The sequence below is a fragment of the Babylonia areolata genome, chromosome 1 (genome assembly GCF_041734735.1).
Source record: "Babylonia areolata isolate BAREFJ2019XMU chromosome 1, ASM4173473v1, whole genome shotgun sequence".
In the NCBI taxonomy this organism is placed as follows: Eukaryota; Metazoa; Mollusca; class Gastropoda; order Neogastropoda; family Buccinidae; genus Babylonia; species Babylonia areolata.
In genome coordinates this window covers 26,776,009-26,788,751 of record NC_134876.1, presented here as the reverse complement: position 1 = coordinate 26,788,751, position 12,743 = coordinate 26,776,009, and the positions used below count along the sequence as shown (strand labels likewise).

At 45.3% G+C, this 12,743-nt stretch overlaps 1 protein-coding gene across 1 annotated transcript; it reads left to right on the top strand.

Annotated features, from left to right (window-relative positions):
• Positions 1–7,913: 7,913 nt before the first annotated feature.
• LOC143291671 (complement C1q-like protein 4) lies at positions 7,914–10,867 on the top strand. The gene is made up of 3 exons (XM_076601684.1): positions 7,914–8,172; positions 8,623–8,752; positions 10,660–10,867. Exons 1-3 carry the CDS (start codon positions 7,933–7,935, stop codon positions 10,818–10,820), a joined length of 531 nt encoding a protein of 176 aa, XP_076457799.1. The 5' UTR covers positions 7,914–7,932; the 3' UTR covers positions 10,821–10,867.
• The last annotated feature ends 1,876 nt before the right edge of the window (positions 10,868–12,743 follow it).

Below are 12,743 nucleotides of genomic sequence, written 5' to 3'. Positions count from 1 at the left end.
TGATGAATGGTAGTGAATGATGATGAATGGTGATGAATGATGATGAATGGTGATGAATGGTAATGAATGATGATGAATGGTGGTGAATGATGATGAATGGTGGTGAATGGTGATGAATGATGATGAATGGTGATGAATGACGATGAATGGAGATGAATTACGATGAATGGAGATGAATGGTGATGCATGGTGATGAATGACGATGAATGGTGATGAATGATGATGAATGGTGATGAATGATGATGAATGGTGATGAATGGCGATGAATGGTAATGAATGATGGTGAATGATAGTGAATGGTGGTGAATGATGGTGAATGATGATGAATGGTGATGAATGGCGATAAATGGTAATGAATGATGGTGAATGGTAATGAATGATGATGAATGGTGGTGAATGGTGATGAATGATGATGAATGGTGGTGAATGATGATGAATGGTGATGCATGGTGATGAATGATGATGAATGGTGATGAATGGTAATGAATGATGATGAATGATGATGAATGGTGGTGAATGGTGATGAATGATGATGAATGACGATGAATGGTGATGAAAAATGATGAATGGTGATTAATGGTAATGAATGATGATAAATGGCGAGGAATGACGATGAATGGTGATGAATGGCGATGAATGACGATGTACGGTGATGAATGATGATGAATGATGATGAATGGTAATGAATGATGATGAATGATGATGAATGATGATGAATGGTGGTGAATGGTGATGAATGATGATGAATGGTGATGAATGATGATGAACGGTGATAAAGATGAGTGACGGTGCTGCTGAAGACCGAAGGTGTATTTAGGTTCGGGACCACGTGACAACAGTGTAGATCTACTCGACGTTTCCTTTCCTTCCATGTCCTGGTGTCAACTAGGCCCGAAAGATACAGGCACCTAAAGCGCTGGTCAGGAGATGTGAATATAACTCCCCCAAAGACGAAGACTCATCCGTTACGTGGACGTCAGTCAGTCAGTCACGGGCCTCATGGAGTCAGCCAGTCAGCCACGGCCCTCATGGAGTCAGCCAGTCAGCCACGGGCCTCATGGAGTCAGTCAGCCACGAGCCTCATGGAGTCATTCAGCCACGGGCCTCATGGAGTCAGTCAGTCAGTCACGGGCCTCATGGAGTCATCCAGCCACGGGCCTCATGGAGTCATCCAGCCACGGGCCTCATGGAGTCAGTCAGTCAGTCACGGGCCTCATGGAGTCATCCAGCCACGGGCCTCATGGAGTCAGTCAGTCAGCCACGGGCCCCAAACTCCCGCCTTTGACGGGACTCGAACCCGCGGCCTCCTAGTCGACAGTGTGCCACTGTAACCACTTCGCCACGGTAACTGGAGGTGTATCAGTCTTTCGTTCTTTATTTTATGACTCTGTTCTGCTGTCTGATATGAACATCATGCAGGGCGTAAATGGAATAATAGAGAAACACGTGCACAGCAACCAGCAGAACTTTCAAACAAACGTGTGTAATAAACTCCGAACATTCACATTCACACCAGTCAACACTTTCAACCAAACACATGTTGTGATGCCTCCGATCAGTCATTTTATTTGGAAAGCATCAGTCGGATTGGACGTATTCTCAAGAAATAATTTTAAAAAAATCAACAATCAAAAAATAAAGTAAGAAAGAAAGATAAAGCTATAATGGTTTTGGAAATTCCACAATACATAGACTATCAAACCGAGTTTCACAGTATAGGACTCATTAGAATTATATCAAATAAAAGCTTTTTCCTGATGAAGAGAAGCGGCCTCCGATGGGCCGTGAAGCCAGTGCCACCGTGCAGGGAGGCGGGGCAGCTCACTGTCAATGCCCGTGACGGCCGCCACGTGCAGGCAGCTAGCGGAACGCCTCACTGTCAGTGGCCGTGACGGACGTAGAGGAGGAAGGCGGAGAAGGTGGTGTACACATCGTCAGGCTGCCCGTACAGGATGCTGGTGCCCTTGCCCTGCACGTACATGCTGTCCCCCTTCTGGAAGCGGAAGACGCCCACGTTGCTGGCGTCGCCGTATTGCGCCGTGGTGTGGGCGTAGGCAGACACCAGGTAGTCGTCGTTCCGGTGCAGGTCCAGTGACAGCGTTCCGTCCTGCTCCGCCAACCCATGCAGCATCACCACGTAGTCCCCGGTCATCGGCACTGTGTACACTCCTGGGGAAGGGGGGGGGGGGTGCATGCACGTGCACACACACACACACACACACACACACACACACACACACACACACACAGCTGTTTAGTTTCAGTCTCACTGAGGAATGAACCCAGCGTACGGACTTAGCCTGACACAGTAGACCCGTGTCTACCTAACACAGTACACGTGTAAACCCGTGTCTAACTGACACAGCACAGGTGTAAACCGGTGTTTAACTGACACAGCACACGTGTAAACCCGTGTCTGACTTACACTGTACACGTGTAAACCCGTGTCTACCTAACACAGTACACGCGCAAACCCGTGTCTACCTAACACAGCACACGTGTAAACCCATGTCTACCTAACACAGTACACGCGTAAACCCGTGTCTACCTAACACAGTACACGTGTAAACCTGTGTCTACCTAACACAGTACACGTGTAAATCCGTGTCTACCTAAACACAGCACACATGTAAATCCGTGTCTACCTAAAACAGTACACGTGTAAACCTGTGTCTACCTAACATAGCACACGTGTAGACCCGTGTCTACCTAACACAGCACACGTGTAAACCCGTGTCTACCTAACACAACACACGTGTAAATCCGTGTCTACCTAACACAGCACACGTGTAAATCCGTGTCTACCTGAAACAGTACACGTGTAAATCTGTGTCTACCTAACACAGCATACGTGTAGACCCGTGTCTACCTAACACAGCACACGTGTAGACCGGTGTAATACAGCACACGTGTAAATCCGTGTCTACCTGAAACAGTACACGTGTAAATCCGTGTCTACCTAACACAGTACACGTGTAAAACCGTGTCTACCTGTGCTGGGGTCGTAGCTGTGGGTGGAGTCGAGCAGCACCCGGTTGTAGAGGACCTTGTCTGGAGTGGTGAAGTTGACGTTGTGAGTCAGACCCACGGAGAAGGCGGGGCGGGGACTATTGCCGCTCTGGCGGGGGGCTGAAAGGAAACCGTGACATGTTGTTTTGCTTATTTTCATCATTTGGTGTTTTGTTCTTTTTTGTTTATTTCTTTACTAGTTTGCATGTTTGTTTATCTGTTCATTCGTGAATCCATAAATTTCTTCATATATCTGTTTGATCGTTTATTCAATGAATTGTTCATTTATTCATCTATTATTTTTCTCAGTCTATGATTTTTCATTCATTCGTTCGTTCATTCATTCATTCTTGAAAAGTACGTTTTATTTTGCCGACTTATTTATTTACTCTTGTTTTTTGGGTGTTTTTTTTATCTATTGATCAACTGATGACACACATGCAAACGTGAACAGCACACTGGAAGTATCGGATGAACTTCAACAAACAATGGCTAAATGATGAAAAGACTTAACTGTTGCTTGTCTGCTCCAATAAATTTTGAATCACCCGTCCCATTTTCCTCTGGTATACAACACTGTCATTCCTGTCTCCCAATCAGAGCAGCCTTGGTGTCAGTCTTGACCACAGTCAAACTCATTTCTAGCAAACAACACATTTTCAACGTTTGCAGATTGCGAAGAATTAGTTCCATTTGCTATTACCCGTCTGTGGAATCACCCAAAACATTAGTCTCTGCCTCTGATTTGTTAGGATGGATTACTACAACTTTGTTCTTGTCGCATTTCAAAAACTTCACTGGAAAAACTCAAAAGAGAGAGTTCAGAACAATGCTGTTCGACTAACTTCAAGATCCTCCAAATTTGAACATGTTACTCTTCTCCTCCACTCTCTTCACTGGCTACCAGTTTAAAAAAAATTGAATACATGCTTTCTGCTCTGACGTTTTCTGCCCTCTCAAGCTCTGGTCCTCGCTACCTCTCTGACCTCCTTGAAGTGCACATTCCAACTCGTCACCTTCGTTCTGCTTTCTTATGCAAAGCAGTAAAAAAAAAAATAATAAAAAAAAATAATAATAATAATAATAACCTGATGTAAAGAAGCAATAGGGTCACAGGTCTTTCTCTTTTCAGGCCCCGTCATTGTGGAACAAACTGCCAGAAAATGTGCGACATTCTGCCTGCTTAATTCTTTTAAGCCTGTTCTGAAAACTTAGAGAATGTTCCTTAGTTTATGGAATTTACCGTGAGGTTAACTGGGAACATTCTTAACGATCAGCAAACTGAACGCTGCGAGGTTCGCTCATGCAACCCGCCCCTGTTCTTGGTATGATGTGGTTCTCAATGCACACTTTATTATGGGGAAGCCGTGTGGTCTTGGTATGATGTGGTTCTCAATGCACGCTTTATTATGGGGAAGCCGTGTGGTCTTGGTATGATGTGGTTCTCAATGCACGCTTTATTGTGGGGAAGCCGTGTGGTCTTGGTATGATGTGGTTCTCAATGCACACTTTATTATGGGGAAGCCGTGTGGTCTTGGTATGATGTGGTTCTCAATGCACGCTTTATTGTGGGGAAGCCGTGTGGTCTTGGTATGATGTGGTTCTCAATGCACGCTTTATTGTGGGGAAGCCGTCTGCCATTTGTGTGTGGCGGGGTGCTTGCGTGTGTGTGTGTGTGTGTGTATGTGTGCGTGCGTAAGTGCTCGTTGCAGTCATGTGTTTTCCAGTGGGCGACATGGGTGGGTGTTGGTTGCCAATGTTCAAGAGCGAGTGTTGACCAGCACGTGATTCTGTGTGTGTGTGTGTGTGTGTGCGCGCGCGCGCGCGCGCGTGCGTGTGTGTGTGTGTGTGTGTGTAGGAGGGGAGGTTATGGAGGAGCGACGGAGGAGGGGGAACGAAATATAAAGCGCTCTGAGCAGTATTTTTGAAAAAAAGGTGCCATATGAATTTCCATCGTTAGTAACATTATTGTTATTACTATATGAGCTACAACTGACATGGGAAGACAGAAATATAGTGAAGTGAAAGATAGATACAAGTTATAAAAAAACAAATCCCGTTAACTACACACCGACATGGGAAGATATATATATTTATATACATAACGAAATGAAGGTAAAACCAATGAGTTACACACCAACATGGGAAGATATATATATACATACATAACGAAGTGAAGGTAAAACCAATGAGTTACACACCGACATTGGAGGCCCAACAGACAGCCGCCAGAGAGGTGACCAGAAGCACGCTGCAATGGAATCGCTCCATCCTGTCGGCCTGAGTCTCAGTGAATGAAGTCTGTCCACAGCCACCTGTCTCCACCCTGTTTCCCACAAGGTAAACGCGGCAAGGGGCAGGTAAAAAGGTCACCTCGTGATCATGTAACGATAGCGACATGTGGACACTGGTGACTCTCCATGATAAGGCACAGAAAGGACCAAGAAATACTTCAGTCGGCAAAATTTTGTTTGAAACCGTTTACCCCCCTCCGTTTACAAAGTCCAGACAACCAGACCCAGGACTGATCTAGATCCCTTACTTTTTCAACTGCGATTGATAGGCTGCAACCTTGACCTAGGGTTCCAAAAGTCGGACGGGATTTGGTGGAGCTCTGTGAGACACGTCAAGTTGATAGGAAGGTAGTGTACTGGTGACGTCACCGCTCTCCTCTTGGAGGGAGGAAGGGTCGTGGTGAGTGTCCAGCTCATTGTGACTTCAGACAGCCACACAGCAACATGCTCCTCTTCATTCTGCTGGGGATGGCTGCCATCGGCGTCAGTAAGTGGGAGGGTGTTGTGTTGTGTTGTGTTGTGTTGTGCTGTGCTGTGTTGTGTTGTGTTGTGTGTGTTGTACTGTGCTGTGCTGTGCCGTGTTGTGTGTTGTTGTGTTGTGTGCTGTGTTGTGCGGTTCTGTGCGGTGCGGTGCGTTGTGTTGTGTTGTGCTGTGAGTTGCTGTGCTGTAACCCAATGGCCTATGGGACTCTCTGAAGGAGAACGTTTACTGGGGAGTGAGAGACAAATTGACCGAGCAGGCGTTAAAGGACAGGATAATTATGTCATGGGAGGAGATATCGGTGGAAGAAATACGTAAAAGCATTTCTGCTGGGAAGAAACGGCTTCGTTTAGTCGTGGAGGAAGATAGAGGCCACACTGAGCATAAACTGAAATAAGTGAGTTTTCCAATGATACTAGGTTTTTTGACATGCTGTTTTGAATTCGTCAATACTCGCATAATTTGGTATTTTAGATATTTTGCAGACTTGTTGATGATACCCTAAGGCATACCCCCTACTATGTGAAAATTTTCAATGAATTCGGTTTCTCTGTCACTGAGAAAATACTTGTCAAAAAGCGGTTCACTTTTGGGGGGACACCCGATATATATATATATATATATATATATATATATATATATATATATATATATATATATATATATAATGTTTTGGTTGTTAAGAAATTATATTACAATCTGGGGTTTATTACAAAAAACAACAACATCAACAACGTTTTAGTAGTTAAGAAATTGTAATTTGTGGTTAATAAAAAAAAAATTGTTTTAGTTGTTTAGAAATAATATTGTAGTTTCTGGTGAATGATAATAATAATAATAATAATAATAATAATAAATACTGTTTTAGTTGCTTAGAAATCATATTATTGTTTGTGGTTAATGAAACTTTTGTTTTAGTTATTTAGAAATTATATTATTATAAACGATTCCATTTCGGCTTAATATAAACATTTAGTTGTTTAGAACTTTTTAATGGTTTTTTTTTTTTTTTTTTTTTTAATATTATTGTTATTATCATTTCTGGCTAATAAGAATACTGTTTTAGTTTTTTAGATATTATACTACAGTTTCTTTGGTTAATAATAATATTGTTTTACGTTTACAATTACTGCTTTAATTGTTTAGGCATTACATTATAGTTTGTGGTAAATGGAAATGTTTCAGTTGTTTGGGAAATTGTTTTCTAGTTTGTTGTTAAAATGAAAATGTTTTCGTTGTTTAGAAATTGTGCACCAAAATGAATTTTTAGTTCCTTCGCTGAAGAAGTAATTCCGTTTGAATAGTCAATGTCAAACATTATCACCAAAACAAAATCTGGACAGAAGAACGACAAAAAGGAAGAGCCTGTATAACTGATGAAGAACCACTGGCAACAGTAACAGGATGATAAAATAACGCCTTGGAATGGAGACGCTGACGTGTGGTTTGGAAGAGCTGTGGAGAACTGGCTTTGAGCTCCCTTTAAGGGAGGAAAGCGCTCAACAAGTATCCATTGACATAATTGTTATTATCATTATCATTATTATTATTATTATCATTAATACTCAAACCAGCAACCTTTAAGACAACGAATACACTTGTCGTCAGCAAACCGTCGTGTGTTGTCACCCTTGGTGTACAGGAAGTCAGATAACTCCCCAGTCGGAGATCGCCTTCTCTGCGGGCCTGACGTGTGTTGTCTCCCTTGGTGTACAGGAAGTCAGATAACTCCCCAGTCGGAGATCGCCTTCTCTGCGGGCCTGACGTGTGTTGTCTCCCATGGTGTACAGGAAGTCAGATAACTCCCCAGTCAGAGATCGCCTTCTCTGCGGGCCTGACGTGTGTTGTCTCCCTTGGTGTACAGGAAGTCAGATAACTCCCCAGTCGGAGATCGCCTTCTCTGCGGGCCTGACGTGTGTTGTCTCCCTTGGTGTGCAGGAAGTCAGATAACTCCCCAGTCAGAGATTGCCTTCTCTGCGGGCCTGACGTGTGTTGTCTCCCTTGGTGTACAGGAAGTCAGATAACTCCCCAGTCGGAGATCGCCTTCTCTGCGGGCTGACGTGTGTTGTCTCCCATGGTGTGCAGGAAGTCAGATAACTCCCCAGTCGGAGATCGCCTTCTCTGCGGGCCTGACGTGTGTTGTCTCCCATGGTGTACAGGAAGTCAGATAACTCCCCAGTCAGAGATCGCCTTCTCTGCGGGCCTGACGTGTGTTGTCTCCCTTGGTGTGCAGGAAGTCAGATAACTCCCCAGTCGGAGATCGCCTTCTCTGCGGGCCTGACGTCGTACCAGGTGTGTCAGGGCGGGGAGAGGGTCATATATGACCGCCTCTTCTCCAACGTGGGGGCCGCCTTCCACACAGACACTGGCAAGTTCGTCTGCCCTGAGGTACGTTACCATGACAACCCCTCACCCCCTTCCCCAATCTCCTCTCCCCACCCCCAGAAGAAAGAGCATGTTGAGAATGAATGAATGACAGTACTGTGATTTGTCAGGCTGGTCACGGTACTGTGATTTGTCAGGCTGGTCACAGTCCTGTGATTTGTCAGGCTGTTCACCGTACTGTGATTTGTCAAGCTGGTCACCGTACTGTGATGTGTCGGGCTGGTCACAGTTCTGTGATGTGTCGGGCTGGTCACAGAACTGTGTCATGATCGTGCCCGTACATCTCAAAAGATGGGGGGCACAGGAGAAAAAAAATGTGCTGACCTACATTTGAAATACTCTGACCTACATTTGAAGTGCAGTGACATATATTTGAAATGTTGGGACCTATATTTGAATACTGTGACCTACATTTGAAACGCCATGACCTACATGTGAGTGTGGCACGTGCAGAGTGGGATGTACGTGTTCCAAGTGCACGCACTGTCTGGCAACGATACGGACATGTGGCTGGAGCTGCACCACAACTACCAGTACGTCGTGTCCATCTGGGGACACACCGACAATGACTACGCCACCGGCGGTGGGTACATGCACCACATACTTAAAGAAACAAGAAAGTTTTAAGAATTTACCCAAATTTAGATGTTATTATTGTTATCATCGGTGCTTATATAGCGCTTACCATTAGACACAGGCCAAACTCTAAGTGCATTTTAAATTGATGTGAAGAATGTGTCAATTCAACCATTGATGATATGAAAGGCACCAAGATGATGTGATGATTGCGTTAATTCAACCAGTGATAATAAAGCATCAAGATGTGGTGAATGTGTGACTGGTGACATAAAGGCACCTAGATCATGTGGTGAATGTGTTAATCCAGCCAGTGCCATACAAAAGCAGAATGGAGGAAGCCCACATCTACAAGACCGAGAAGTATGCTAGCCTAGTCAGCAACCTGAGAGAATCTGGCTTCCAAGCCAAAGTCCTTGCCATAGAGATTGGTGCTAGAGGGTTTGTGGGCGCATCTGCCCACAGCCTCATGAAACAGCTGTCAATTTCTGGCAGAGAGAGGACATGAGTTCTCAAGGCAATGGCAGAAGCAGCAGAAAATAGTTCCAGCTGGATGTGGTCGAGGAGGAATGAAAGTAAACTTAATAAGGTTTTAAATTTCCCTCCTCAAACTAGACGTACGATGGCTCAGTGGTTAAAACGTCTGCCAGAAAAGGTGACTCAGTCCTGAATTGGTGACCACCCTGGAGGCGCGGGTTCGAACCTGCTGAAGACCAGGAAAACAGAAAAAAAAGGCGGCAATATAAGGGCATCCAGGAGTCATGACCTGGGTGCGGCCCGGCCCCCTTAGAGTGTAAGGAGTTCAGGCCCGAAACACTTGACTGAGGGGGGCTTCTTCTCTGAAGAACTTGTACTGTCCAGCTCTCCCTAGAGTTTCTTATCACAGTGAAGACATGAAAGGCACCGAGATGATGTGGTGAATGTGTCAGTTCTGCAAGTGAGGATATGAAAGGCACCAAGATGTGGTGAATGTGTTAATTCAGCCAGTGAGGACATGAAAGGCACCTAGATGATGTGGTGAATGTGTCGGTTCTGCCAGTGATGACATGAAAGGCACCTAGATGATGTGGTGAATGTGTCGGTTCTGCCAGTGATGACATGAAAGGCACCTAGATGATGTGGTGAATGTGTCGGTTCTGCCAATGAGGACATGAAAGACACCTAGATGTGGTGAATGTGTCAGTTCTGCCAGTGATGACATGAAAGGCACCCAGATGATGTGGTGAATGTGTCGGTTCTGCCAGTGATGACATGAAAGGCACCTAGATGAAGTGGTGAATGTGTTAATCCAGCCAGTGAGGACATAAAAGGCACCTAGATAATGTGGTGAATGTGTCAGTTCTGCCAGTGATGACATGAAAGGCACCTAGATGAAGTGGTGAATGTGTTAATTCAGCCAGTGAGGACATGAAAGGCACGTAGATGATGTGGTGAATGTGTCAGTTCTGCAAGTGAGGACATGAAAGGCACGTAGATGATGTGGTGAATGTGTCAGATCTGCAAGTGAGGACATGAAAGGCACCTAGATGATGTGGTGAATGTGTCGGTTCTGCCAGTGATGACATGAAAGGCACCTAGATGATGTGGTGAATGTGTTAATTCAGCCAGTGAGGACATGAAAGACACGTAGATGATGTGGTGAATGTGTCAGTTCTGCAAGTGAGGACATGAAAGGCACGTAGATGATGTGGTGAATGTGTCAGTTCTGCAAGTGAGGACATGAAAGGCACCTAGATGATGTGGTGAATGTGTCGGTTCTGCCAGTGATGACATGAAAGGCACCTAGATGATGCGGTGAATGTGTTAATTCAGCCAGTGAGGACATGAAGGGCACCTAGATGATGTGGTGAATGTGTCAGTTCTGCCAGTGAGGACATGAAAGGCACCAAGATGAAGTGTGTCATGGTCCAACAGGTAACTCGGTCATCCTCCAGCTGACGAAAGGGGACGAGGTGTCGGTGGAGTGCACCACTCGGTACCACTCAGAGCTGTACGGGGCAGCTGATGAAGTCTACAGCACCTTCTCCGGCTACCTCATCTCCCCGGTCTTCCAGGAGTTCCCGGGGGTGGGGTAAACCATTCCAGGAGTTCCCAGGGGGTGGGGGTTAATCCATTCCAGGAGTTCCCGGGGGGTGGGGTAATCCATTCCAAGTGTTCCCGAGGGTGTGGTAATCCATTCCAGGTGTTCCCTGGGGTGTGGGGGGGGGGGGGGGAATCCATTCAAGGAGTTCTCGGGGGTGGGGTAAACCATTCCAGGTGTTCCCGGGGGTGGAGTAATCCCTTCCAGGTGTTCCCGAGGGTGGGGTAAACCATTCCAGGTGTTCCCGGGGGTGCGGTAAACCATTCCAGGTGTTCCCAGGGTTGGGGTAATCCCTTCCAGGAATTCCCAGGGGTGGGGTAACTACTTCCAAGAATTCTCAGGGTGGAGTAACTACTTCCAGGAGTTCCAGGGTTGGGTAACAACTTCCGGGAGTTCCCAGGGTGGGGTAATCACTTCCGGGAGTTCCCAGGGTGGGGTAATCACTTCCAGGGCTTTCCCACTGAACAGTTGTCATGTTGGTGGTGCAAGGAATAAATAAAGAAAAAGTAAAAGACACCGAATTTGGTTTTACTCTCTCTGTGTCCGTAATTCTCTCTTGCTCTCAGTCTCATTCTTTTTATTACTTAATGCTTTTTTTAATTGTTGCGTGTTACTTTTTATGATAGATACCTGGACAAATTAAAAGTAGACATTTTAATTAACATTCAAGTAAGAATGTCACACTCCTGTCTATGAACTTAAAATGACAAGAATGACTGAACACGGCGATTAAGAAAAAATATGCCTCTATTTGGAAAACATCAGGCAGGACCACCACTATGAAAACAGCATCTGTCCATTGATGTCCACAAAGATGTTACAACAACACAGGGATACCTCACAACATTATCAAATAAGCAAATCCTAAAAACCTTCGCCATCAAACAAAACCAGCAGTTTTGGAAATGAAAACTAGACATCAGTATCAGGGACATCTCGTCAGCGCTACATGTTATCATTGCATTCAGTAGCACTTAGCGTCGGTAGCACAACTGTTTCAAGTTTTATTGTCTCAACAGTACTATGTAGCAATAAAACTATGAGTCAATTGTACCTTTTTTTTTCAAACCAAATTCATTTTCACTTTTCGCCAACACCGTTACATGTCAACAGCACTGTGTGTCGACAGCACTAATTTTTTGCCTAATTTCTAGACACCACTGCGATCATTGGTGCAGCACTACGAATGTAGTACTGTTAGCGAACCACCTTCATTTCGCGCCCCTCTCTCTCTCTGCCTGCCTACCTGTGTACGCGACATGAGTTCGTATCATACTCCCAGTTTGGTTAAATTTCCTTACCATGTCAAACTGATGCAAACCAGGCCTATCTGTTTGCTCTTCTCGGCCAAAATCTATTGCGGCAACTCAGTGATACAACATCTCACCATCAGACCACCGTCTGCTAGCCAATGAAATGCCGTTGATGTAAAATCATTCCAATGGCCAGCAAAGAAACGTCCCACGTGAAGCACGGCAAGAACCGTGGGGAAGGACGAGCGGGCATGCGAGTTTGACATGGTAAATATATTCAACCAAACTGGGAGGATAATACGAGCATTTTGGTGTCATATATTGTACCATGTCAAACTGATGCAGAAAATGGAGGAGGGCATTGCCTTCTGGTTCACATGGGGAGCCCTTGAAACCGTGACAGCTGAGTTAGCCGCGACAAAGGAAACCCCTAAGAACCATATGCCATGAGCATACAGACTTCCCTGAGGAGGAAATCGATGAAGGAAATCTCTGAACGGCAGAAGGCCACCTGCAAATCCGGCAAAGAGGCACGGAGTGCTGAAAGGTGGCTGAACTGGCAACAGCGCGAGCCTCCAGAGCTATCAGAATCCTGCATAAACGGAACTGAAAATGCCTAAGGTTCTGATGTGCAGACGTTCCGACCCGGCTTCCCAACCATCTAT

Coding starts and splice junctions, on each gene's coding strand:
- LOC143291671 (XM_076601684.1), top strand. CDS start 7,933: ATGGTGTACAGGAAGTCAGATAACTCCCCAGTCAGAGATCGCCTTCTC. Junction 8,173..8,622: donor GCAAGTTCGTCTGCCCTGAG/GTACGTTACCAT, acceptor TGGCACGTGCAG/AGTGGGATGTACGTGTTCCA. Junction 8,753..10,659: donor CAATGACTACGCCACCGGCG/GTGGGTACATGC, acceptor ATGGTCCAACAG/GTAACTCGGTCATCCTCCAG.